Genomic DNA, 26,620 nt, shown 5'->3' on the forward strand with positions numbered 1-26,620 from the left:
ATTATCTGTTTTTAATTTTAGCTACGATTTTTGGGTGTACTACTTATATAAAATGAGTGCATATAGAAAAGAAGCTTTCAGGTAAAGCTTCTCGTAATTTAGGTTTGAGCTATACACAGTGGTCCAGGGGACATTTCAGTGTCATTGGGGGGGGGGATAATTTATTAAATAGTAAGCAAATGGAAAAAGAGTGATGGTGAAAAAAATGTCTTTCACATCAGCATAGTGACCCTAACCAGAGCTAACCCACTTAAGAAGCATACGGTTTTGTCATGATGGCCCTCGTGATTTAGGACTTTAATTCTTAAACCCACAAAAAGACCTCAAAGTAACATTGCACGTAAGACAGAGTGATAATCCTACAGAGTTAGAAAACTTTTCTTTGAAAGCAAAATCCTTAAAATGACATACAAAAAGCCTTTACAATCAGTATTGACTAGAGGGAGTGTTACTAAATACTAACCCTGTGGGATGACCAGCCATTTTCCTGGAGTTCTTTCCAAATTTGTAATTCCAAATCTCAATATATGAATATATGACAAACACAAAAGAAGCAGTATGGCATCTCATAAGTTTTCTTATAGAGCCTCACTCCTGTTTTCATCGTGTTTATGAACTCTGCCACAGTTGGGAGAATCCTTTCTCCTCATGTGGGCTGGACTAAAAAAAAAGCTCATCCAATAACACGTCTGGACGCACGGATGGTGAGATACTTGAAGAGCGTTTGCTTTTCACCAAGACCAGAGTGGACTGGGACGCTGCAGGGAGGGATTTCCTAACATAGCAGCTCATTTTTGCCAACATAAACCAGAGGTGAGTGTTTACAAGAAGACAGAGGACAGTTGAAGACATATCGGTGCTGGTTACTCAACAAATGTCTGCTTTTTCTTTTGTACTTTTGAGGCAAAACGCTTAAAAATTTTAGTAAAATTCCGACCAGTGTGTGTCCTGGTCTTTGAAAGCTTCTGCTTCTGTTACACAAAATGAGACCCTAGACAGCTTGAATTAGACATTGACGACATATTTTAAATGTTTTATCTTTTCCAGCAATATGATGTCAAAACAGAGTTATTTCTCTGGTTCTGGTCACAGACAGAACTGTCGGACTGTTGGTTGACTGTTGATAGTCAATAACCTTGTGACTGTGATTGGACTCAGTGGGTTTTTTATGTAGACCTCAGTAGTTTGAATGTAGAAGACTGTGCCTTTGACTTAACAGCATCAGCTGCCTGGTTTTGGTGGCGTCTGTGTGCAATGCTCTGTGTGTTTTTATTCTGAGAAACTCTCACCCACAGATCGTTTCACTCCTCCGTCTGAATGATTGTGAAACATAGCCACTGTGAGGCTCCTTTCATTAATCGGTGTAATAAGCTTGTTGGAATGTTCTGCTGCTTTAATTTAATTTATTTTTTTTTCATCTGGACATCAGATTTCATGGAGCAGGAAAGCCATGTGCCTTTAGAAGGTGTTGAACCTTCAGCAATCGTTGGTCACGCCTTGTTGAAGCTCCAGGATGCTGTCGCCATGGGGATTTTACGAGCACGTCAGAGACTTTTACAGGGATTCACCGTGTTCTCCTTCATGCTTCTGCTCCTTTGTGTTGCTGCTTTTTTATACGGGAGCTTCTACTACTCTTACATGCCCAAGGCGGCCTTCTCGACACCTGTGCACTATTACTACAGGTGTGCACATCAACTCTATAGTTTCTGTATTTTTTATATGACAATGTTTTGTTTTTTACTATCTTTCTCTCTTCTTCCCCCCTTACAGGACAGATTGTGAATCTCCAGCTTCTTTTTTGTGCTCTTACCCTGTCGCCAACATCTCTTTGTTGAGAAACAAGAAACATGTAGGTATTTATATATACGAGCATTTGCAGTTGCAGACAGAAGTTTAGCTTAGTAAGTTAGTAAGTGTCATAATAATTTAGGGCTTTTTAATGATTGATTAGATTTTTTTTCAGTGTGGAGCAACATACAACTACAGTGATTTAAATAAAAAACAGAATAGTTGCTTCTATCACCATGCTTGACAGTTGTACAGTGTTTTTGTTGTTATTGTTTTTTGTTTTATACAGTGTTTTTAGGTTTGAAAGTCTCATCTTGGCTCTTCCGAATCTACTTCTTTTCATTGTGGCAAATAACTCCATCTCTGTCTCATGTGATCATTATCATTGTGGCCAAATTACCCCAAATTATTACGACTTTAATTTTTATGACAATTCTACGTAAATAACTGTCTGCGACTGTATCTGTTAAATGATTACCTCATCATTTTATAAACTATATCATATGATTGTGTCTGTGTTGTTGTTGGTTTTTATGTATGCAGGTGCTGACATTCGGTCAGGTGTATCGGATCTATCTGCAGCTGGAGATGCCCGATTCTCCAACCAATCACCAGGTGGGGATGTTTATGATCAAGGCAGCCTACTTCTCACAGGACGGAGGCCAAGTTGCAGCATCCACCCGCTCCGTAAGCAACATCTACACGCTCCAGACCCCACTGGGAAATTGTCAGTACATACAGTGATTCATGGCGCACTGTGTTTCTCAGGCAAGCCAGCTGCAGAAGGCCTCCAGCTCTCGCGTTGTGAGTACAGAGCTGATGCATGCTAACCTTTTTGCTCACGCAGCCTGGTCAGAGGCAGAGCAGAGCTGCTCGTGCTTTTTGCAGAACTCCGCTGCAGCAGGAGGTGTCTCAGAGGTCAAGATGAACTGAAGCAGTACGGCTGAGTCGAGCTGGTTAAACATTTAAAACAGGAATCACCAGAGGCCTTTCAGGCTGCATTCTGCACCAGTGGGTTTCCTCACAGATTGGCAAGTTACCCATAATATGTGCTCCAGTGCATTTACATACAATCACAGATCCTTGGGGTTTGCACCAATAAGGCTGCCTGCTTTAGGCCAGAGGAGATTATCTTCATATTTTCTAAAATACATTCATCTACATTTTGTCAGTTTTGATTTGGGTGGAGAAAGAAACTGCCCTACTTTGTGTTTTACAAAAGGATCCAGTTAAAGTTTTACTTTAGTTCAGCCTCAGCCTTGTTTCAGTGTAAATCCATAAAGAAATGAAAGAGTCAGCTGAGATCACCTTTTCTAACACTGAATAAAAATGAGCATATAACCCAATCAGTTACACTGATGTTGATTTGTTTATTTTTTTAACCATTCATGATCATTTTAATAATCGTTCGTTAGGTATGTGTCATCTGACCTCTGTTAGGGATATAAAATCTGCTTTGTTGTGGTCCAGGGCATGCTGCGATACCGATCTGACCTGCTGAGGACTTTGGGAACGCTGCTGTTCCTCCCGGCCTTCCTGAGCGGAGCAGTCGAGCAGAAACAAGTCCTGGAGGTGGAGCTCTTCTCCGAATACATAGACGACCCCGTGAGTCAGTTTTATCTCAGAGTTCAGGCGTGGGGAGTGACTTATCAGGAGAGGAAATTAAAGATTTTTTTTTCTCCCTCTGTGTTCAGTATTCTCCCTCGGTCACAGCTCTTATTGAGATCATGTCCAGCAAGGTCCAGATCTATTCCTCTCATCTCTACGTTCACGCTCATTTTACTGGGATAAGGTGAGCATCACCAAACACACATACGTGCAACAAAACAGCATTTTAACATTTTTACAACATAATGCAGATCTGGTGTCCGCCTATGGTTCAAATCATGAAACTGTAGGATCCTGTTAAAACTGGTGTTGGTTATTCCCATCAGGATCAGGTCCTCGGAAAGCAGGATGAAGACCCCGAAGCATCAGGAAGTAAATCAATAACATTATTAGGAATTTATAGGGCTTAGTTCAAAGACATAAAACAACAAACAAATGTAAAACTTTTCCAAAGAAGCACCAAAAAATGAGCAGAATTGTTTCATAAATCCAAGCTACGGTTAAATGGTATATTCTGTGCAGAACTAATAAATGATATCTTGCTGAAAACACATATCCATCCATCGATTTCCTCCCATTTATCTGTCTTTGGGTCGTGGAGGTAACTGCTCCAGGAGGGAAACCCAGACATCCGTTCTCCATCTTTACTCTCCAGTTCCTCCTGGAGAAGGTGCTCCCAGGCCAAAATGTATATATTTAATCCCTCCAGCGAGTTCTGGGTCTGCCCTGGGGTCTCCTTCTAGTAGGACGTGGCTGAAAAACCTCCAGAGGAGGCGTCAGATCCCCAAACCATCTGAGCTGACTGCTTTCAATGCAGAGGAGCAGCAACTCTGCTCCAAGCAACCCCCAGGATCACAGTTCCTCACCCTCTGACTAAAGCTGAGCTCTTTGGAGGAAGCTCATTTCAGCTCTTTCCATCCAGGATATTCTCCTTTTGGTCATGATCCATATCTTAGGATCGTAGGTGAAGGTTGGCACGGAGGTAGACGGTTAAATCAAGATCTCCTTCTTGTGAAGCAGCACCATCAGTACTGCAGATGAAGCCTCCACCTCCTGCTTCATCCTGTCATCACTTGTGAACAAGACCTGAAGATACATGAACCCCTTTGTTTCAGACAGAGACTCACCCCCCAACTCAAAAATAAGTCTTAAAACTAGATATGTTCTCACATTTTTTTCTTCTCTGGATAAATTAAAGTCATCAGCTTGTATTTATAAATTACACTGAGTTAGTATTAAAATATAAAGTCTGAAATACAGCACCAACAATTTGGTATTTTTTCCTCCCTTTTCCCATCAGATATCTGCTCTTCTACTTCCCCGTCTTCTCAGCCTTTGTGGGCGTGTTCAGTAACTTCATCTTCCTCAGCTTCCTCTTCATCCTGAGCTACATAAGGCAGTTGTTTAAGGTGGAGCAGAAACCGGAGCAGGTGAGAGGAGAGACACACTTCCCTAATTAATTTTTTTTTCAAAACACATGTTAAACTGCAGGGATGTACAGTTAAAGTTTGTGACTAATAATCAATGTTAGCTGAGCGCCTCATATCTGACTCGTATATCATGATTTCCAGGTCACAACCAACGAATATCAGCCAGAGACGGTGGCAAACGGCAACAACCAGGCGCACGATGAAGAGGATGCAGGTACAAGCAAGACGCATGCAGTTTTTAACCAGCTATAAACCTGAAGCTTGAAGCCGTTTCCATCAGTCACTTAAAACTGAAAATGTTTGAAGAGTGATTTGTCTTCTTTCAGATCCTGCAGAGCTGCTGGGTCCCCTCCAGACAACAAACACAGAGCTGAGGGGAGGAGAGCCCCGTCTGCAGCTTTGCAAGTCTACGGAGTTGCAGAACAGAAAGACGCCTGGTTGGGCTGAAATAAATGATTCTGAGGCTTTTAACTAAGGAGAAGACAGAAAGTTCAGAAAGTGATCTGTCAACCACGAGAGGATCAAGAATCAGTGCTGAACTCCAAGTTATTTTAAAACAAAAAGCATCTTGTACTCGCTGAATCATCCACTCTTTCATTAGAGTTCTCATCTTCACTTTTATACTTTTAATAACTTTTTAATACTAATAACGCTAAAAAGAATCAGATCTTCCTCTGTGCCGTTTACCAAAAGAACAAAAGAGACAAAAGTAAATGAAGAAAGTGCCTCAGACCTTACTTCATTTTGTTGTGTGTCTTTTAAAAATTAAATATTTTACTGCCAGCTGTTTTTTTATGGTGTTTTCATTTGAAGGCCATTTTTTCCAAAGCTTTTTTTTTTTTTTTTACACATGGTGTCTTTTACTTTTTCAGCCCTTTTCTATGTATAATCCTTAAAGGTCTCATCCTAATAAAACAGCAGCTAAACATTTTCAGTGATTGTTGTTCAAGAGTTTATTATTGTTTTTTTCCATGGAAAAGGACACAAAATTCAAGGTTCAGTCGTAAACAATATAAATTTTACATATAAACTCTAGAAGGTTAATGAGTTTTCTCATTTTAACTGGTCATGCTGGTTTAATCTAAAAATAAAATACAGATATTTCAGAACTTTGACCAAACTTTTCTTTATTAGAACAGCTACTTTGCTTTATTACTGTGTGTCACGGTTCAGGTCTTTTTAAAGCGTGGATCAAAAAAGAAGGTTTTATTCTGGTTTGTCTCATTTTTTTGACAAGCAGAAAAGCAAATATGTTCAGTGTTTTTCTCCTCACAGCCCTGCTACACTCCTGACATTTTTTTTTTTTTTTTTGGAATTCACCGGTATATTTCTAAATGTGGAGTTTTTATCTATGCAAACAAGCTTTCCTGACCCCATAACAACAGCACTACACCTCCTCCTTTTTTTTTTTTTTTTTTGGCTATTCACTTCAGCTACTTTTAGAGAATTAAAAAAAATCTGTACAGAAGCCTAACAGCTTTAGGTCATATACATGTGTAAATACAATAAAAGTCTATACACAAAAGTAAAGTTATGATTAAAGCTCCTGCATGATGTTTTTAGCACTTACAAATGTCTCAAAAGTGGCTGCATTTGCAGAAAAGTCTGCCATTTACACATTCAGTCTTCGTGTGTTGACTGCGACAATAAAACCTGTGTTGTTGGAGGGAGGACACGGCACTCCACGCTGTTTGATGCTGTCATTCCTGGATGTCATCCCGCCCTGTGGCACTGTTGGCTGGATTCCATCAGCCAGCCCCTGACCGAGCTTTGGAAACTTAATAACGTCACCGCATGCAAAATGTGGCCCCAGCAGAGAGAGCGAGAGCGAGACGTAACTCAACGTGAAGCACAGGGCTTTGTAAGACTGAAAACTAAAAGGTGGATAAGGGGAAGGTAAGACAGATGTTTGCTGTTTTAGTTTTCCTTTTTGTGTAACTTCGAGAAAGTTTGAATAAATATGTATAAATATATAGAGATTTAGTTTTTTACAGTGTGCGTGCATTTCCTGATTAATATTCAAAACTGTGCTTCTTTTGTAAACATTTCCCTGTTGCACAAGCACATGTTGTGCCCATGGAACAGAATCACCATCTCTGCTCCGGGCGGGACTCAGATATGGACACTGCAGATGACAACAAGCACATGGAGAGGATGGAGATGGAGACCGAGGAGGCACACAAAGTCCCAGATGAGACGCACGGACATCTGCCTGCCAGCGAAGAGCCGATCGGCAGCTGCAGGGGGGACAGGGGAAGTTTCAGACCCAGGCTCCTCGCAACAAAAAGCTTCCCCCCTTACAGCCAGTGTATTGGTGGACTAGGAGAAGATGGAGACTGGGACAACGAGCCCAGCTTGGAACCAAATACAACCCCCTGTCAGTCAAATGAGAAGGAGGACACGCACGAAGACATTCAAGACACAGAAAGAAAAGCGGACGTGACTGCAAAGTGCTCCCGAGAAGTCCTCAGGGCCAAATGGAGGGCCAGGAGGAAGGAGAAGTTAGGGAGCAGCTTCGAGGTGGGCACAGACGGGTGGGAGAGAGGGAGGTGGAGTGGGAAACGAAGGGTGGAGGAGAGCGGGAAGGAAACGGAGCATGAAAACGAGGAGAGGGCAGAGGGGCCGAACAGCGAGGGCAAACACTGGAGGGGCAGAAGCTCCGGTTTGGAGAAGGAAGAAGAGGAGGAGGGCCGGAAAGTCTCTGCCTCTTCAGCAGCGCAGCAGGAGAACAGCATCAGCCTGGAGACCCCCAAGGAGCACAGCGAGGAAATGATGGAGCCCTCCATGCATCGGCATCCAATCCTCTCCAAGCTGCTGCACTCCTCCTCCACCTCCTCCTCTTGCTCCTCCATCAACCTCTCGTCAGGAGAGAGTGAGGAGGTCTTCAGCGAAGGAGAGGATGCAACGTTGAAAAGGAAGACCTTCAAGAAGGTGAGAACACCTGATTCAGGATACACGGTTGCACGTAAAAACTTTTTTTTTTAAATTTAATTATTTGTCACGCTCAGTACACTAACATCCTCTCTGTGCGTCTGGCTGCTCTAGTTTTTCCATGGAAAAAAAAAATAAAACCATGCTTCCCAACTGTTCTTTTGCACCTGTGGTCCTGCTGATTTGCATGGGCTTGAAAGAGGACTTTGACAAGGTCAGATTTGAATGGCGTTTGCATGGCTGGCTGCTGCTTTTGCAACAGATATGAGTAAAGGGAGGAGCGGATAGTGGGAGGACAACTAGAAAGTAGATGTTCCCTCTCCAGCCTCAGAGAGTTTGCACCGACAAACTGTAAATAAAAAAAACGCAGGTATGGCAGCAAAAATTGGGAGTACTGACCTTTAAACCAACATCATTCATCATTTACAATGCAAACAGCTGAATTTCAATGAATAAAGCTACAGCTACGACGTATTTGCATTCTTTTAGCTGCATTCAGTTGTTTTGCACCAATTGTCTCTACTGAGCATGCTCAGATCTGCTTCAGCTGTTGTTGTTTTTTTTTAGTTTTTCTGCACAGCAGCTAGTTAAGTCTGTGCGCATCTGTTTTGTGTATACACAAAGCAGATCTTAAGCTCACAGCTAGGCTCCGTTTGGAGACAATAACTGTGCACATGTTTAAAGCCTTTAGTGTGTCCAGACTTTTACGGTACATTTTCAGCAGGTGCTGAAGCTACACGAAGACGTTTATCGCGGCGTCAGCAGACAGATGTGAAAGGATTTAGACAAATGTTTTCCTTTGTGAGTTGTCAAACTTTTGACTGATGAAATGTGACAAAAAGAATATGCCAGAATCAGGTTCAAAATTTGATGTGATTTGGTGCTCAGTATCTCAGTAAATATCTTCATATTGTCGTTAATGGCAGCTGAAGCAAATGTTAAAATCTCTTTGTTTACAAGGGACAGAATTATAATGTTTGTTGTTTTTAGCAGGGTATGGTGGGTTAGGGTGTGCACTCTGAGCAAAAAGGAGATGAATTATTTTGAATACATTCACACCTTCCTGAAGTTGACAGCTTCTCCTGCATACTCCTGTTTTTACGACATAACCTTCTCTGATCTTTTTTTTTCTTCATATAAAACCAACACATCACCTGCTTTTCTTTTATTCCCCAGTCCCGCTCGTGGAAGACCTTCCTGACCATGATGCACTGGTCACATCGGCGGCAGAGCTCCTGGGTCCAGCTGGCTGGACATCAAGGCATGTGTGTTACACATCATTCACACTGCAGCCACTCGGGCATCCCTGAGAGCGAAACGCCGCACCGATTTCCTCACCATTCTGTTGCTTTCCGTGACCAGCTTGTCCAGATTTGGAAACGTGAAATGACACGTGTTTCTCTGCACTGCTGCTCTCGCTGTGAATCCAATGACCTCACACAGTTTCAGTGATGCTTTCAGTTACATTCCTTATAATATTTTGCTCCTTTTGTCTCCTTTGCCGGTGACTGACATCACCAGGTAACTTCCAGGTGAGTAAAGGAGGGGAGGTGCTGAAACTGTACAGCGAACCCGAGGCCAAGTGCCTGGACTGCCTGATGAGAGACCCCCTGAGGCCCTTTGTACCGCAGTACCACGGTTTGGTCACCAGGGGGGAGCACTGCTACATCCGCCTGGAGGACCTACTGAGCGGGCTGAGGAGGCCTGTTATCATGGACTGCAAGATGGGAGTCAGGTAGCTTTGTTAAAGATTTCTGTCTTTTTTTTTAAAGTTAGAGCAGCATTTTGTTGCTGTTTGGTCTACTTATTAAGAGGGAAGAGACTGAAAATGGAGCGTGATGAAAAAGGTTTGAGTTCAAAGATCATTTTCACCAAGTTCTCAGACCTTTCGGTCATCAAAGCTTGTTCACAAAAATAAAGATAAACCAGATAAAGGTCACAGCGAAGCTCAAACCTTGTGCCAAAAATCAGTGGCACTGGGTTCCCTTAAAACAGCTCTATGATCAATAAAATACTGTAAATAAACGTAAAGGATTCTTTAAAGAAATGCATAACTCCCAGAGGTTTAAACTACAATCATCTTACGCCGAGAAATAACAGGTGGAGTTATTATGGCGAAACCTTAAAACAGCATCATGCACAATTCTATGTGATAGCACTCAGAGTATGTGTTGTCAATGACTCTCAGCTACAACCACACCAAACTTTAGCACAATTTCTGTAAAACCGACTGAGTTATGATTATTTTTGTGTTTGCTAAGGTTGATTAGTTGTGACAACCATCTGTGTTGACTCAAACAGCCCATCAGTTGTAGATGGACATCCAAGGGTTAAGCTCTAGGAGTTTTATTAAAATATCTCCATTGGTTCATTTTGCTAACACAGCAGAAGACACAAACGTCATCAACCACCTTTTGCCATTTGGCAGCAGGCGATAATGATGCTCACAAAGCAGGAGGAAGCTGTATAAATACAACAAAGTGTTTGAGTTTGTGTGTTTTTTGCCTGTTAAGAATTCATTTGATAAACCTGGTCATAGAACTGCCATATTGAGGCTAATTGAGATCATAGTTTGGGCTCGAACTGGAGCCACGGGAAACATGCACAGAGAGGCAAATTACAGCAAATTTTGGTTGTAACCATCGCACTGTTTGAAACGCTGACAACAGCATGATGAGCAAATTCTTCTGAATAAAGAGGTGTTTGCTGCTGCTGGTGCAAAGTTTTGAACTTTGGAAATTTGAGTATCTCAAATTTTCATTCTGTTCTCACCACTGTTCCTTTGAAGCCTAAAGGAAGATGGGATGTGTCCGACACTACCAAAACAGAATCATTTTAGAAATCTGCTCATTTTTTTATTGACTTGATGAAATCTGTTCAAACCTTTTGGTGCCTCTGTAAATGATGTACTATGTGAGAGTTATTTTGGTTGTCTATTTTCGTGCCAGGACATACCAAGAGGAGGAACTGATCAAAGCCCGAACCAAACCCACCCTGAGGAGCGACATGTACCAGAAGATGATGAAAGTAGACCCTTCAGCTCCGTCCGAGGAGGAACACGCACAGAAAGGGGTGACCAAGTGGCGCTACCTTCAGTGGAGGGACACGACCAGCTCTACGTCCACGCTGGGCTTTAGGATAGAAGGCGTCATGGTAGGAGAGGACGCTTCGGACACACACACACACACACACACCTCACCACCAGAACGATGTAGTTTTCAAACGTGTTGTTTCCTGTCTTGCAGATGGAGGACGGCAATGTCCAGCGGGATTTCAGAAAAATCCAGACTTTAACTCAGGTCACGGAGGCGTTGCTGTACTTCACCAGGAGCCAGCTGGACACGCTGGTCAGTTGACCTCTGTAATATTTTTAATCATCACCCGCTGCCAAAAGGCGAAGACAGTGATAATGTGTGTGTTTCTGTTTGTTACCAAGACATCTCAGGAACTTCTGGACCGAGTTTAATGAAGCTTTCAGTAAATAACTATTGGGTGTACATCTACAACTGATTAAACTTTGGAGCCAACCTGATTCAAGATGGCCACCACAGCTAACTGACCTTAGGAAACACAAAAATGGCTTCAACTCAGTCAGTTTTACAGATACTGATCTCAAATTTGCTGTGCTGGTAGCTGTGAATTATTCACAACACACGCTCCAAGTGCTACTCATTGCACAAAGGGAAATTGCTTAAAACTGACTAACAGACAAGCAGTCAACCTTGTTTGTCTGTTAGCAAAATATTTCACGAACCACTGGACAAATTTAAATGAAACATTCAGGAAATAACCACTGGGTGTTTGTTTACAACTGATTAACTTTTAGAGTCAACCTGATTCAAGATGGCTGCCACAGCCAAATGTAATTAATAAACACTAACACTACCATAACTCTGCCAGTTTTAAAGACACTGATCTAAAATTTGGTGTGGTGGTAGCTGAGAGTCATTCACAACACATCTGACATCTGGTGATATCGCACGAGTTTGTGTATAATATTATTTTCAAGGTTTGACCAAAACAGCCCCATTTCTCAGCGCAAGAGGATCTCAGTCTAAAACTCCGGGCAGGAAAGGCAGCGACATGCACCCCCTCAAAGAATGCTGGGCCTTTAAAGTGTCTATCTTTTATTTTTACACCTCACATGCCTCTTCACCAGTGGTAGTTTGCTGCCACTGAACCCCTCGTGTGTGTATTTCCAGAAAGCGTACCACTCCAGACTGCTGGACCTGAAGGACGCGCTCAGGAACTCATCCTTCTTCAGAACCCATGAGGTTGGTGAAGATGGAGACGCATGTGTCGCCTTAATATTATCTTAAAATGAAACGTTCGTACCAATGAATGTGTTTTTCCTTCTCTGCTCAGGTGATCGGCAGCTCACTTCTCTTTGTCCACGACCACAACAAGGCCAGCGTGTGGATGATCGACTTCGGAAAGACGACGCCCCTGCCGGACACCAGGGAGCTCCAGCACAGCGTCCCGTGGACTGAAGGCAGCCGGGAGGACGGATACCTCATCGGTCTGACCTCCCTCATCACGTCCCTGAGCGACGCCATCGGCCTGGCCTGCGGGCAGCAGGAGGACACCTGCGAGGAGGACAATGTGTTACACGAAGTTCTCTGAGCGTTGTGTCTGTGACACAAGACTCAATGTCGGGATGGAGCAAGCAAAAGAGACGGTGCTGAGTCAGCAAAGGAGGATTTGTGGTTCTGTCTGCAGAGGAAGAGGACAGACTTCAGTGAAGCTCAAATTCAAGGGGATGTAAAATGGATGCTTGTGTTTTTGTTTTTGTACATCTGGTATGTACATATGACATCACTTTTGATATTTTAATCTTTTGCATCTTTTCTATTAAATTTAATATTCAAAAAGGAATTTACTAATGTTCTCTGTCTGCTTCACCACACACAAATGGTTTAAAAACCTCATGTTCTCCCTGGTTTAAAGCAATAGTTCAGAGCTTTTAAAGTCAAGTTTTGTAGAAAACTTATGAACTCACGATCTTATCTCTGTTGTAGATCGTGTCGTGAGTTAGTTACTTCAGAACTAAACAAAGGTTTGACAAGATTCAGTTTGAACCATCATGATCACAGTCTGGACCGTCTTGTAATCTGGATTTTTTTTATCATAATCTTTAACTTTCTTCAGTTATCTCTGAGGCAAACACAAGACACAAGGTTACACTAACAGACATTATCTCCGTGGACCAACATGTTTTCATATCAATGGCAGCTTCCTCTGGGTCACTGTGACAAAACCACCGACAATCATGATACCTCAGTTACATTTTCAACCACAAAAATAGCTCCTTGACCCACATTAGTTTGGAAAAACAGAGTTTAACTCTGACCAACTGACAGCGTGTGTAAGCAGGACCAAGGCCAAGGCTGCTTGCTGTCATCTCAAAATAACTCCAACCTCAGAAATTTGATGGCATTTCATGCGAATGCTGCTTTACGATCATTTTTGCACTGGACTGTTATTTACATAGAACTCTATGGTTCTTTGTAACTGCAAATAGCAACAGCAGCAGTTAGCTGTAGCCCTTCTGTGGCAGCCTGGGGTACTTATGGCAGGAATGTTGTAAAGGTTTTTAAAATAGTTTTTTTCTATGAAATGTTATGAATTATTTTAAGATGACAGCAGTCCACTTTGGTTTTGGCCTGGCGTGAACTACCATTAGTTTGTCAATTCAGCAAGAATGAAATGTTTTTTGTTTTTTTTTCAAAGTGAGGACATTCAAAGAGCTATCCACAACAGGTAAGATAATAACTGTTCATGACCTTTCCACATAACCCCACTTCAAAAGATCTTAACAGTTCCTTCAATTCAGCATGTATTAAAAAGGTTAACTATTGTAAATACGGTAAACAAGACTTAACAACACTTTTGAAATATTTATTTATATATTTTAGCTTTTTGTTCTTGCTCTGACAGAGCTCTGACTTTCTCTCCTGGCTTTCGGTGGACGAGCTAAAATAAACAAATAACTGCAGCAGTCTCCATATCAATAAACGTACTTCTTCTATTAAATCACCTGTGACCTACAGACATCTAAACTGTGAGAAAAGGTGAAAAAAAGAAAAAAACTAAACAAAAAAAAAACCTGTATGATTTTGCTTTTGAGGTAAATTGCAGCGTCATGCACACATTCTGAGCTGTACATCATTCGTCACCATTTAAACCTCGAAAAGTAATTTATTAAAGTTAGCATGGACTGAAACTTGGACTGTCCAGTAAAGATTTTCAAGACTTTCTCATTTAAGGACAAAAGATTGTACTTTTCATTTTATTTCCTTTTTCCCCCTTTCTCGTACCAGTCTCCTCTTGGTCGTACATTGACTTGTTGCCATAAACTGTGTCATTTTTGACGCCTTCTGTTTAGGCCATTTAAAGAACAATTTTGCTATAACAAACATTATATTTGTAATTTTGAAAAGTAAATTAAAAGTGACATGTTATGGTCATCTTCTGCTTTTATCAAATCAAACAATGTTAGAAGGTGACATGTTTAAGGGTCCTTAATTTAGGGAAATCAAGTGATAGACAAGCACCTTTTCATTAATACCTTTTTTAAATTAATAGAAGAAATATTTTGTTTTGATCACTGGAAACTTCTACAGACTGTGCCAGCCTGTTTGTTGAGTTTTGTGTTTTTTTTCCAAATAAACATTTAGGACCAGGGATTTTAGCTGGTTGCAGTTTGCATATTTGCTTCAGATATCAATACATCTAGCCCAATGGACATTTTAATCTAGAAGGATTTAACTATCTAATGTCTGTCAAATGAAAACAACAAGTAATGACCTTTGAAATACAGTGAAATGTGAAAGAGAGAGTCACAGAAAAGGAAAACACCTCATTTCCCTTGAGTGCAGAACACACTGTAGCGGTATTAAATGCATTTAACACATATATATATATATATATATATATATATATATATATATATATATATATATTAGAACCAACAAGTGTTTCTGCCTTTTTTTTCTCCAATAAAATAACTGGTAAAGTCAGGGATTTTTCACAACAATAAATCCTGTTTTACACATTAAAGTATGCTTTTTATGTTTGTAAATAAAAATGTTACCCTCTCTGTAGTAGGCTAAATATTACAGGCTAACGTATAGGCTTTTCAACAACTAGTTTCAATGGACTATTAAGGATAGCCTAAATATATCACGAAAGAAAGGATGGAACGCCATCTTGGTCTCAGATTTTGGGGGTACAGAATTGAACGTAACACCTGCTGTTGTTATTCGAACGCCACCAGGTGGCGCCACAGTTCGTGCGGGAGGTTCGATGAGCGCGGTTCAAACTGAGCTACGCAGACCCGTCAGCTTGTTGGAGCGCTTTCCCACAATTTTTTTAGCCGACTATTTTACAAAGGCGAAATATTTTAGTCAGTAAAAATTGTCGGGTCGTGTCCGAGAGTTCGGGGGTAATGATAGCCGCCGCGCTAACGCCAAAAGCTAGCTAAAGCTAACCTCAACCGCTCACCTAACAGGTAAAAAAACGGGGGGAAAAGTTAGCTTAGCTTTAGCTATTGTTAACGCTAATGCTACAGTATTCACAGTTTGTTGTTGTTTTTGTCCATGATACAGCGTGACCGAACTTTTTCCTGAAGGCTAAAGGGCTGTTTCTACGTGATGGACCGTGTAACTGTGTGTCGCAGAACCTACCCGAACTTAGCCGTGGTAACACGTGTTTTAAGCGATGGTAAGTGGAGGGAAAACGGTACTCAAGAGTCACAGACTTCCAACTTTAATTAGACCATAATTATTGTTTTTCTTTATTCAGCTGAGTGTTATTAAAGCAGACGTGTTAACTGTGTGTAGTATCGTTCAAATATTTATTTAAAAGTAAATAAGGCTTCATTGCTATAACACAAGCATCAAGTCAACAAGGATTTTATTTTAATTTATATAAAACCTTCTGGATGAATATGATTTTCTTAAGGAAACTCAGAGGATGTACTGAAAAATTGAACTGTTCTTAGTAGAGGACAGCATCAAACTAAATCCTAATAAATGCCCCAATGAAAAATTGAGGTGAGAATTATGTAAGTATTACTAAGGTCTGTGTCCGAATTATGAAAGTGTTGGAAAAATTGGAGCAGTATTTTAGTTTATAGTTAACAGTAAAATGGTATTATTATCCTTTTGACACATGCAAATCCTCCTAATAAAAGTGTAATACTGTCACAATGATTATTTTTAAGTCAGTTATGTAATTAAGAATCAGAGTTTCCACCTTAATATCACTTTTATTTATATAGATTTTGACCTGATTAATACTAGTAAGATGTATTTCCACAACTTAGCAATCTTTGGCTTTTTTATTTGAAAAAAATAATGTTTCTATTCTAAGGTTTTCTCCAAAGAACTGAAAAGCTATTAATCAAGACCACTATAAAAGAGTATAAAAATGTTTGCCTCCTTAGAAACAAGTATATAAATTTGAGGAATGACTCAACTTTAGGACAGTACTGAACTTTAGTGGGTTTTTATTTTGTTTTTACAATTAAAGGCATCCACAGCTTTTCTTTGTCTACTTTTTGTTCTCAACGTAGGCTTAATTGCTACAATAAGCATACAAGTTTGTCAAAATGATCGTGTTTTTATGTTTATATCTTACTAATGTCGTTTTCTGTCATAAAATTTCCGTTAAAATTCGTATTTCGGTGTCTTTGTCTTGCCCCGGAAGTGAAAACTTTGCAAAAGGTTTACTTCCGTCGTCTCTCCGTTTGTTAGCAGAAGCTTGCTAAGCTAAGCTATCGGCTAGTGAAAGACGTGCCTGCAGATTACATCGTTCTTCCGTTTTTGTTTTGTTTAGTTCTTCCCAATCAGAACCAGCTGAGATGTTTGAGTTGTTTTCATTGTCGCACATTATTTGTGTTTAGTGAAAGAGGAAAGTCTAAACTCCTCGGGAGTGTTTTTCCACTCAGGGCTGGGTTTTTTTTTCACCTTCACCCAGCACTGAATATGGCGGACGGCGGTCATTACTACAACGGTAAGAAACACGTTCATCTTAACTCTAACCTCGTTTCTTCTTCTTTGTTGTTGTTGCCGTTTATCTTCAGACTGTGAGGACTTTATGGTGAGAAGGGAGGTCACACGCACAGGTTTCCCGCATCAAGAAGGTAACAAGAAGTCACAAAAAGGCTCACGGGACATCTGAATATACCCCTTTCTTTAAGAAACTAGCGCCTGCTCAGCTCAGTGTTTTAATAAATGTGATTGGTTTCTGGTACTACTTCTGTACAGAAAATAATCTAGATAGTCTAAAGATAAAATGCTCTGAGCAGAATGGAGCTCAAGGTGGCGCAGCACGCTGGCATGTGGAGGGCCTTTAAAAACGTGCTTTAAATATATGTCAGGACAGGAGGAACTTGTCATGAAGTTCATACTGTATGGGGAAAGAAAAAGACAAAAAACTAAATACAGGTGTGTAGAGTTGCTACAAGGAGTCAAATTTGCTTTTATTTCCAGGTCAGGATAAGCATGAAAATAAATCTCTTTGTTATTTTCCATAATCTAATAGAGAAGTTTGATTCAATTTATATTAAGCAGTCGCTTAAAATGTCACTTTTTGGTTCCTCTATCTTATTAAGCATTGAGTTGAAGATTTTACTACCTGGATTCTTTTTTTGTGTAGTTACTGAGCCAGAACCCACAGATGCAGGCTCCAGGGGTTAAAGTTCTGTATTGCTTGATCTCTGTCATTTATAAAAATTAGAAGGAAAAAACTGTTTTTGTTTTGTTGTGTTCCCGGTAAAGCCATCCAATCTAATTATGATACAAGGATTAAACTGATGCTTTCAACAAGTAAAGCGAACCAGAGCCAAAGTTTTATCTAATCGAAGCAGAGCGGTCCGGTTGCAGGCAGTGTTGCTAACTTGGAGACTTCGTTGCTATATTTAGTGAGTTTTTAGACCCCTCTAGTGACTATTCAATGATTAAGTGTAGGAAAAAAATTCAGTCAACAGCTTTTTTTTTTCTTTTATCCCTGAGGCTCAAAAATGATTCTCCTATTGTTTACAGAAGAGTTGTTGCATGTTATTTATTTTTATCTGCTGCCTGTGTGATTTATTTTTAAAGTCACAGCATTTATTTGTGCTGTGGTTCCAACTTTGAGAAATCTGTAAATTTGAAGATAGTAGTTCAGTGAGTTATTACCTTAAAGTAAATATGGTAAAGTATGGAGTTTCAGTAGAAAATATGTAGAAACTCTGCACATTTGTATTGAAGTTGGGGTTTATGCTGCTTTTTTTTGTTTATATTACCTAGAAAGGAAACATTTAGAAGTAGTTTTATTATAAAACGCTATGCTCTTTTAGCTGTGGTATAGTTAACCAAATTAAGTTAAAGACAAAATTCCATTACTTTAAGATCTTTAAGGTGAACAATCTTTTGAGTTTCTTGCACAGAGAAGGAAAGTATCAGGCAATAGTTGGCTTGGGATACATTTCTCTTTTCTCCCTACAGAGCACGATGACAGAACCTTACCATTTCGCAACCGTAAGGGCAGAGGCTCTCACAAGGGTCGGTCATTTGACAGGTCCCGAAGAGACCGTCGGCGCGGAAACCACGCTGGAGGGTTTGGAGGTCCTGGACCCCAATCCAGGCTGGATGATACAGACGGGGATGTGACTATGAGTGACAACCCTCCCGACAACAGCTCCCAGAACAGATTGTAAGTGTTGACTTTTGTTTTTATTGTGTTTATTTGTTTTGTTTGTTAGTTAAAATAGAATGGGTGACCTCATTGCTTATTTTTGGAAGCTGTAATAAACATGTTCCTTTTTTTTACCCTGTAATTCTCATCCTTTTTATCCGAAATGATTTGCTGATCTCTTTAGTGCATGTTAGAGCTGTTCTTTCCAACACAGCTGCATCACGTTGAACATACGGGCAGCTATTGATAAACCTGCTAAGCTGCTTTGGTTTGGCTGCACCTAAAGATTCCACTGTGACGATAGCACTAACACAGCTACAGTCCTGTTGTCCCGGGTCAGGCTATACAGGACTTTCCAGGTGGTTTTTAACTGTGGTATTTGTTTTTTCACGTACACAGTGAGGCTGTGCAGTTTGGTTTAAACATTTTTATCATCCCCTGTCAGCGTGAGGAAGCTAGCACCCTCATGTGACCGGATGAAGCTATTTGATTTGTTCAGAGATGCACCCACGTAGTAATTTTCTTTGTGACTGATGTGGATAATTACTAGTCAGCAGTGTTCAGTGGAAAACCAAAGTATCGCCACATTATGTGATAACATAAAGCAATAACTAATAATTAGTGAAAATCTCTATATAATCCAAAAAAAATGAATTTTAATGATCTAAAAGCTGTTTATGTTGCTGATTGTTTGATCTTGACTTAATTGTTGATCAAATGTATTTTGTAGTTTTAGGTTGTGTAATATTCCTGATAATATACCTGTTGTGTAGAGTGATGCTTCTTTCACAAAATATTTACAGTTTGTAAAAACACATTATTTAACGTCTGTCAGACGAAATTAAAAAGTTAAATCAGCTCTTAATCACGTTATCATTGATATTTTAAGTCAAATGGTTGACCTTGAACATATTGCCTTTTCTCTTGCTTTTTTCTTTCTTAGTAAACCATATGTAAGACCTTGGAGAGGCGATGGACGGTTTGACAGAGACAGGCGACCGGGGAAAGGAGGCGGTGGACGAGGGGGAGGTGGTGGTGCGAGAGGAGGAGATCGAGGTGGAGGTGGTCTGAGAAGCCAGTCCAACTGGTACAAAGTAACGGTGGGTGACGTTACATCGACTCCACGCCTGCAGCACATCTGAACTCTAACTCTGTCAGTGAAGATTTTAATTTTTGTTTGTTTTCTGTTTGACAGATACCACATGGAAGAAAATATGATAAGAAATGGTTGGTGCCAGCTATTCAGAACATCTGTACCGTTCCCTACTCGCCTATACAGGTAGGTTTCATGATTTTGTATAATTTTTAGGGTTAACACAGTTCAGAATCAAATGAATACTTTTCAAGTCATTTGTATTCAGCAATATTCAAATAACTTGCTGTACTGTTTTTTGTCTAAACACATTTGTATATTGGATTTTAATAAGATATTATCTGTTTTTTTGTCTATCCAGTATCATGTTGACCACAACAGGGTTCATTTCTACGTGGACGATTCTGCTGCTGCCAGTGCTTTACAGAAATGTTCCCACAAGATCACAGACTCAGATGGGTATAAGGTTTGTTGCGTTAATGATTAAAACCTCACTGCTAACTACTGTATTGGCTCATTTAAATGCAGTGTCTTTGATGATTAGTCTTCTAAGCGTTGCCAGGAAATGTTGTCATACTGTGATAACTTTATATCACAAAACCTGCAAACTTTTTTTTTTTTATACAAACAAAATTTTGCACAATAACTGATTGATCAAAAACTTAACAGTATATCTCTGATTATTGATTTGTCTCTCTGTCTGTTGTTTTTAAAGGTGGAAGTACACGTTAACCCAAGTAATCCACCGGCCTTCCTCGCGCCTGCCCTGAAGCCTGAACACTTAGAACATCTGAGGGTGAATTTTTCAAAAGCATCTTTTAAAGACTCAGTATAAATGTGGTTTAGATTTCATCTGACTTCTTAGAAATATGGTGTCTGTGTAGGTAAAAATACTTTAAAATGTCGGTTTAATTAGAGCAAGGTTCTCACTGTGAGGACAATCAACCCACTAAACATTTTAATGACGCTTCTCATATTGACTGTTGTTTAATCTGAACAGGTATGCATGGCGAAACGTTTTGATGGTTCCCAGCAAGCATTGGACTTGAACAACATTCGAATGGACCCAGGTACTTTTATTCTTAGAGCCTGTTACACACAAGTAGGATACATGACAAAATATTTTTTGCTTTATGAAAAAAATTTGCTGCTGTTATTCAAACACCCTTAGTTGAAAGCTATTATTGTATTTAGCAGCGTTATTATATTAGTCATATCTGATTAGATCCTCTTTCTGGATGTCCTTTAACTTCTGTAGCTGCATCTGGTGGTGTTTTTAATACTTATGTATTCTTATTTATAGTACAACTTTTTTGTTTTGACAGACTTGGTGTCCCAGAACATCGAAGTCATCCTGAACAGGAAGACAAACATGGAGGCTGTCATTAAGATCATTGAAGAAAACATTCCTGAGGTAAGATTAATAGCGATCGGTTTGGTTCCCTCTCATAGAAGCAGAGATGTGGGTTTAGTTTAATTTCTCGTTCTGAGAATGTAGTGCATCCAGTTGAGTTTGCTCATTATTCTTCTCTCACCTTTCAGCTGGCTTGTTTAAATCTGAGTAACAACCGTATTCACAAACTGGATGATCTTGCTGACTTGGTTACCAAAGCGCCTAATCTCAAGGCCCTCAACCTTTCGCACAACGAGGTGAGCCTAGCTGCTTCGATTACAGAGTGACGACTCGGCGTGACTCGTGTGTTTCTTTAATTTTCGTTTCTTCCTCACATCAACTTGCTTTAGCTGAAGACAGACCGGGAGCTGGAGAAAATAAAAGGCCTGAAGCTGGTGGAGCTGTGGCTGAACAGGAACCCTCTGTGTGAGCTCTTTAAGGACCAGGCTGCGTACATCAGGTCAGTAAACATTTGTGGGGGGTGAGGGGAATAAAAGCTATTTTTACAGAAAACATTCAGTGTTTTAACTGAGGGTGTCAGGGAGTCTCACCTGAAGAGTAAGAGTTTGCAGCAGTGTGCTAAAAACATATCAAGCCACTCTGAGTAATGTTTAAGATGGCTTAATGTAACTGAATCCTTTTTCTGAGAAGGATGAACTTTTTAAGAAATCATATCTTGAATTAATAGAACTATTTTTTTCTGATTTTACGTTGGAGGGGGGGGACTAAACCATTTAATAAGCTGTTTACTTTGATATCTCCAAATCAATCCCACTCCAATAGATGGGAAAACATCAATAATTAAATACATGTATTTGTTAGATTTCAAAACATTTAACAACATAAAGTTTGTATAACTTACACATTTACTGTCATACATGTCCCATTTTATACATTTATACAATATACAACAATTTTGTTTTACATTTTTCTTTCCAACTTGATAACATTTTCTTTTCACACTGCAAACTAAACGTTTTTCTTCCAAAAGATGCTGAGAGGACATCAAGCTTTAGATTAATTTCACATTGTTTTCTTTTCAGTTTGCTTAAATCACTCTTTCATTGAACTTAATCTTCTCTCTGCCAGTTTTCAGCTTCTCTGTGGGGCATCCTTTTTTTTTGCTTTGTTTGTTTGTTTTTTTCTTCTTTATGGTTCTCAGTGATGCTCTACCCAGCACTCCCCTGCTGACATTCATGTTTTTTTTATCCCCTGAACTGCTGTAAAACATAGATTTCCTGATGTTAAATATGACACAAAGTAGCTGAGCATGACTCTCTGATAAAAAATGTACTGTGAAGAGCATCAAAAACAGCGAATTTATCTTTTGAACAGCACTGAATAAACATACGCGTGCTGTCTTGAAAGGGAAAATCCTTTTTCATCCTGAGAGATGTTTGGATGAATCAAAGACAATCCACAGCCAGTGATTTCCTCCCTCCCCTCATTGAAACACTGCCCACTCGGCTCCTGTAGTAGGCGAGTATGGAAGGCTGGATAGCCCATGACGGGTAAGATCCCACCTCGAAACCTCGGGACAACCTAAGGCAGGCACAGTCACGATTACTCGGCCTCAGTCCCCGTGAGCTCGGACTCACTGAATGCATGTCGAGACGAAGATGGGACTACACAGGCAAAGCCTTTGGGCTGAGGCGGAGCGGGTTATTTTATCATCAGCAGGGACAATGATGAGGCAGAGAGAAAAACAAGTTGTCTCTTCCACTGCGTTCAGCCTTTCCACCTGCAAGAGGCCTCTGCTTTTCAGTGAATGAAGTGGAGAGTTTGGCAAAAAAAACTTGTCAAACACTTCAGAAAGAAGTGTGTTCTGAACTGGAAATTAAAAGTTCAGTTTAAAAAGAAAAACGTGCTGAATGGAAACAAAAGAAAACAACTCTTCCTCCTCCAGTTTCCAATGACTGTGACCAGTACAGGAGAGGGAAAAAAAAGCTTGATCATGAAACGGAGAGAGCTGAGTGTTGTCTCTACAATAAAGCTCTTAATCTTCTTCCAAGCCATTTGGTAACACAGGCTTGGGTCTAAAATGATAATAATAATATTAATATATATATATAAGAACCTACAGAAAGTTGAAGTACATGAAGAGCTGTGCCACCTCTTCAGATTAAACCATCTAACTTCTTTGGAAAAGGGGGAAAACATGATGAGCGATGGGACTGCTGGGTGCCGCTCACTTTGAGGCCTGCTGTCCTTCTTTCAGCTCTGTTCTCTGATCGTCTTTCTTTGCCGTAAATATAGGTGCAGACTTGGACAAAACTACTTTCGAGATTACTATAGAATGACTCTGAATGTTGGGCATTCGTCTCTAAATTCTGCCTAATAATTTTTTAACCAGACCTTGTTTTGTTCTGTTTAGTTTTTAAATTTTTTATTTATTTTTTTATTATTGACATAGATTGTTCTGTTCCCAAACCTCTTAGCCCGAGTTTGGGGTGGGGTGGGGATTAAACTCAACACTGGCGGTAACCACCTCTCTCCCAGCCATGCATATAACCTCTTTATTTTACTAATTCAAAGTGGATGTGTACTCTGGTTTCCAGCGCAGTCTGGCAGCTGGTGGCATGTTTGTATGTGTGCACCCCTAGAAAAGTGTGCTTGTGTTGCTCTTCCGTGTCAGATCTGTGTGTGTCACCATGTTGGGGGGGAGAGGGTGAGTATACCTGCTGGTAAGTACACTTTGGGGTGGGAGAAATTAAAATACACAACAAGAAACTGAAGGGAGGATCATGGCATGTATGATAATTTGTGGATTTACATGTACATTGATATGATAAAACACCCTGTGGCACTAGTTGTAAGGATACTCATTTGTGTATCTATACATGAACATATTCTCCCAAAACATGTAGTATTATGAAATTGCAAAGACTATGGGTGAATCAGCAGGTGTTACTGGCAGTAGTATTTTCAGTACCAGAGTATAATTTTGTTTATTCGTGTTTTTGGGTGGTTTTGGGATGATAACTTTCTTGCTCTCGATTTTGTTCTTGTGTACCAGTGCTGTGCGGCAGAGGTTTCCCCGGCTTCTCAAACTGGTATGTCCACATGCTGGCTTTCCTCTTTCTTCTCTAAACTTCATCCCTTTTTTAGTCATCGTCCTAACTATTTTGTTATTATGAATGGCAATTTTATTAGGTTTATCTAAAACAACACGAGTCATCAGAATAATGTGTGGATGTCTGACTTTTTTCTGTTTTTTACTGTTTTAATTAAAAGTCTGTGAAATGCATGTGTTTAAAATCCATTTTCTGTTTGTGATATTGTCCGTAAAGCAATTAATCACAATCTGACAGGCTTGATTTTCTCATGCTTCTGTGTGATTTCTTGTCAGGATGGTAACGACCTCCCGCCACCCATTGGGTTTGATGTTGAAACACCAACCACAATCCCCCCCTGCAAGGTTGGCTCATTATTGTGTAGTTTTACTCATAGTGATGCACTGAAGTACATTTAACGTGTCCTCTCTAATAATGGTCATGTTTGAGTAATACTTTAATCTCAGTGGGTTTTGTTTCACCTGATAAATGCTTCTTTTGTTGTTTTGTTTTTAATTCAGGGGAGCTACTTTGGCTCAGATGAAATCAAGACACTCGTCCTTCGGTTCTTGGACCAGTAAGTGTTGAAGTTTTAAATTACATTAAAAACAACAGACTCGGGATCAAATCTAGTAACGTTAACGTGTGACTGTTGCAGGTACTACAGTATATACGACTCAGGAGACAGACAGCCCCTTCTGGACGCTTATCATGATGGCGCTTCATTATCGCTCACAACACCATACTCCACACAGAACCCCTCCAGGTAGGAGCACACATAAGTACACGCTAGCTTACAATAATTTACAACATAAAAGAGATGCAGTAAATAGTTTTTTTTGTTTGTTTGTTTCTGCTGTGGCGTTTAGGAGCAGTCTGGGGGAGTATTATAAAGACAGTCGAAACCTGAAAAGGATCAAAGACACCAGTGAGTTCTCCTTCACAGCTCTTTACGTGTCGTATCTGTGAAATGTAGTTTTGTTTTAGATGCCTAATGATGTTGGTTTTTTTTTTATCTTTAGCAATGCGGTTTCGGTTGCTCAAGCACACGCGACTGAACGTTGTGGCGTTCCTCAACGAGCTGCCAAAAACTCAGCATGACATCGCCTCTTTTACAGTCGATGTGAACACCTACACGGTGAGCGGACGCTTATTTCATGAGCACTGCTCAGAACTTCCTCTCGCTGCTTTGATTCTCCTGGTCTGATTGTGCAAAAATATTTTCCTTTTGCAGAACACGTTACTATCGTTCACGGTGAGCGGAGTCTTTAAAGAAGGTGAGTTGTACGGTTGTCATAAACCTTTTGTTTTATTCTGTCAGATAAAGGATCTGTAGTCCTGATTTGTTTTGTTTTATTTGTTTTTTCAGTTGTTGTTGACGGAAAATCCAGAGAATCCACCATGGCCTTCTCTCGAGTTTTCATCACAGTCCCAGCAGGGAATTCTGGGTAAGTTAAAATAGATTTATTCAGCATTTCTTGACCTCGTGGCCCAAAAATATTTCACTGAAAAGTGACATTTCATATGACAAATGAATGGTGGAGGAATGTCCAACTTCTCCTGCCAAGACGGAAAGCTTTAAACCTCAATATCTGTCTACTTTCTTCCATCTTAGTTTGTGCATCGTCAATGATCAGCTTTTCATCCGAATGGCTACAACAGAGGAGATCCGCCGAGCCTTCGTGGCCCCGGCACCAACTCCGTCTTCCAGCCCCGTCCCAACCCTCACAGCTCCACAGCAGGAGATGCTCACAGCCTTCTCACAGAAATCTGGCATGAATTTGGAATGGTCACAAAAGTATGGCTTTTTCAAATATTTTCAGTATTAAAAATGGCAAATATCACAACAAGTGTGCAGCTGATGTATTACAATTTTTATCTCACAGGTGTCTGCAGGATAATGGATGGGATTTCAACCGAGCAGCGCAGATTTTCACACAGTTGAAGGTGATATTCACGTAAATTTTTTCTTTTGTTTGTCATCACATGAAAATGTCTGTTCTTAAGTTAAAGCTCTGTTTTTTTGTTTTCTCTCTACAGGCAGAAGGCAAGATCCCGGATGTGGCCTTCATAAAATGAAGAGTTCAGTCAAATTTCTGTGAAATAAAAACAGCTGTTGTTTTATTTATAGCTTATGTTTTCTTTTATTCTTCCCCTTATTTTTCTAATTACAAATAATGTAGATCAAGTTTACTTATGTTAATTGTGTTTTAACTGATCAATGGGGCTTTTTTGGGGCCCCGAGTACCAATGCCGTTTTTGTCTTTGCAACGTTTCACGACAGTCTTCTTTTTGTATAGACACTAGCTGATGTGTTAAGAGAATAAATGCAAATGAGAAATGGTTTAAAGTTGTTAATCTGGATTTGTTATGTGTTAAACAATAAAATATATTTTGGGAACATAATACATTTTATTTTTGTCTAAAGAAACAAAAGTTTCAAAAAGTTCTTACATTTATTTCTCAAGCTGATTAGGACTCTGGGACTACAAATGCAATTTGTTGAGACAATAACAGTTGGAATGAAACAAAATATGTTAAGAATTACCTTTTTATTTATTGCTCAGCAAGAAAAATATGAGCTATTTATGAAGTAACGTTATTACTATATATACTATTTATTATATTCACATTATTACAGCAA

At 39.9% G+C, this 26,620-nt stretch overlaps 4 protein-coding genes across 6 annotated transcripts; all 4 read left to right on the top strand.

Annotated features, from left to right (window-relative positions):
* The first annotated feature begins 660 nt into the window (after nt 1-660).
* On the top strand, nt 661-5,764 carry LOC108231278 (seipin). The gene is made up of 10 exons (XM_017408213.3): nt 661-813; nt 1,430-1,682; nt 1,771-1,849; nt 2,332-2,475; nt 2,557-2,592; nt 3,259-3,393; nt 3,483-3,580; nt 4,697-4,826; nt 4,968-5,040; nt 5,153-5,764. Exons 2-10 carry the CDS (start codon nt 1,435-1,437, stop codon nt 5,299-5,301), a joined length of 1,092 nt encoding a protein of 363 aa, XP_017263702.1. The 5' UTR covers nt 661-813; nt 1,430-1,434; the 3' UTR covers nt 5,302-5,764.
* An 875-nt stretch (nt 5,765-6,639) lies between these two features.
* Nucleotides 6,640-9,286, top strand: LOC119617384. Of its 2 annotated transcripts, XM_037977623.1 has the most exons (3): nt 6,640-6,722; nt 6,889-7,757; nt 8,934-9,286. In XM_037977623.1, exons 2-3 carry the CDS (start codon nt 6,903-6,905, stop codon nt 9,207-9,209), a joined length of 1,131 nt encoding a protein of 376 aa, XP_037833551.1. In that variant the 5' UTR covers nt 6,640-6,722; nt 6,889-6,902; the 3' UTR covers nt 9,210-9,286. The 2 variants fall into 2 exon arrangements, with proteins under 2 accessions (XP_037833551.1, XP_037833552.1); XM_037977624.1 differs by having other exon boundaries at nt 6,666-7,757.
* On the top strand, nt 9,272-12,561 carry LOC108231248 (inositol-trisphosphate 3-kinase C-like; the record flags this gene model as incomplete). Its single annotated transcript, XM_025004212.2, has 5 exons — nt 9,272-9,492; nt 10,706-10,910; nt 11,003-11,104; nt 11,960-12,031; nt 12,123-12,561. Coding segments are annotated over 5 exons (858 nt in total), but the record flags the coding sequence as incomplete, so codon positions are not given.
* A 2,502-nt stretch (nt 12,562-15,063) lies between these two features.
* Nucleotides 15,064-26,382, top strand: zgc:153681 (uncharacterized protein LOC751719 homolog). Of its 2 annotated transcripts, XM_017408469.3 has the most exons (23): nt 15,064-15,267; nt 15,365-15,479; nt 16,843-16,902; nt 18,248-18,455; nt 19,381-19,537; nt 19,633-19,716; nt 19,892-19,996; nt 20,246-20,326; nt 20,531-20,600; nt 20,856-20,944; nt 21,073-21,180; nt 21,274-21,383; nt 23,940-23,976; nt 24,273-24,341; nt 24,498-24,553; nt 24,635-24,742; nt 24,846-24,904; nt 24,999-25,114; nt 25,211-25,253; nt 25,346-25,424; nt 25,592-25,774; nt 25,863-25,923; nt 26,017-26,382. In XM_017408469.3, exons 2-23 carry the CDS (start codon nt 15,410-15,412, stop codon nt 26,053-26,055), a joined length of 1,992 nt encoding a protein of 663 aa, XP_017263958.1. In that variant the 5' UTR covers nt 15,064-15,267; nt 15,365-15,409; the 3' UTR covers nt 26,056-26,382. The 2 variants fall into 2 exon arrangements, with proteins under 2 accessions (XP_017263958.1, XP_017263959.1); XM_017408470.3 differs by lacking the exons at nt 15,064-15,267; nt 15,365-15,479; nt 16,843-16,902 and adding an exon at nt 16,497-16,772.
* Nucleotides 26,383-26,620: the final 238 nt, after the last annotated feature.

Source organism: Kryptolebias marmoratus, linkage group LG9 (genome assembly GCF_001649575.2).
Source record: "Kryptolebias marmoratus isolate JLee-2015 linkage group LG9, ASM164957v2, whole genome shotgun sequence".
NCBI lineage: Eukaryota > Metazoa > Chordata > Actinopteri > Cyprinodontiformes > Rivulidae > Kryptolebias > Kryptolebias marmoratus.

Excerpts from the sequence above, each read along its gene's own strand:
- LOC119617384 (XM_037977623.1), top strand. The coding sequence starts at position 6,903 with ATGGAACAGAATCACCATCTCTGCTCCGGGCGGGACTCAGATATGGAC. Across the intron at positions 7,758-8,933 it reads AAAGGAAGACCTTCAAGAAG|TCCCGCTCGTGGAAGACCTT; the intron begins GTGAGAACACCT and ends TTTATTCCCCAG.
- LOC108231278 (XM_017408213.3), top strand. The coding sequence starts at position 1,435 with ATGGAGCAGGAAAGCCATGTGCCTTTAGAAGGTGTTGAACCTTCAGCA. Across the intron at positions 1,850-2,331 it reads TGTTGAGAAACAAGAAACAT|GTGCTGACATTCGGTCAGGT; the intron begins GTAGGTATTTAT and ends TTATGTATGCAG. Across the intron at positions 4,827-4,967 it reads TGGAGCAGAAACCGGAGCAG|GTCACAACCAACGAATATCA; the intron begins GTGAGAGGAGAG and ends CATGATTTCCAG.
- zgc:153681 (XM_017408469.3), top strand. The coding sequence starts at position 15,410 with ATGGACCGTGTAACTGTGTGTCGCAGAACCTACCCGAACTTAGCCGTG. Across the intron at positions 20,327-20,530 it reads AACACTTAGAACATCTGAGG|GTATGCATGGCGAAACGTTT; the intron begins GTGAATTTTTCA and ends TAATCTGAACAG. Across the intron at positions 24,554-24,634 it reads GTCCTTCGGTTCTTGGACCA|GTACTACAGTATATACGACT; the intron begins GTAAGTGTTGAA and ends TGACTGTTGCAG.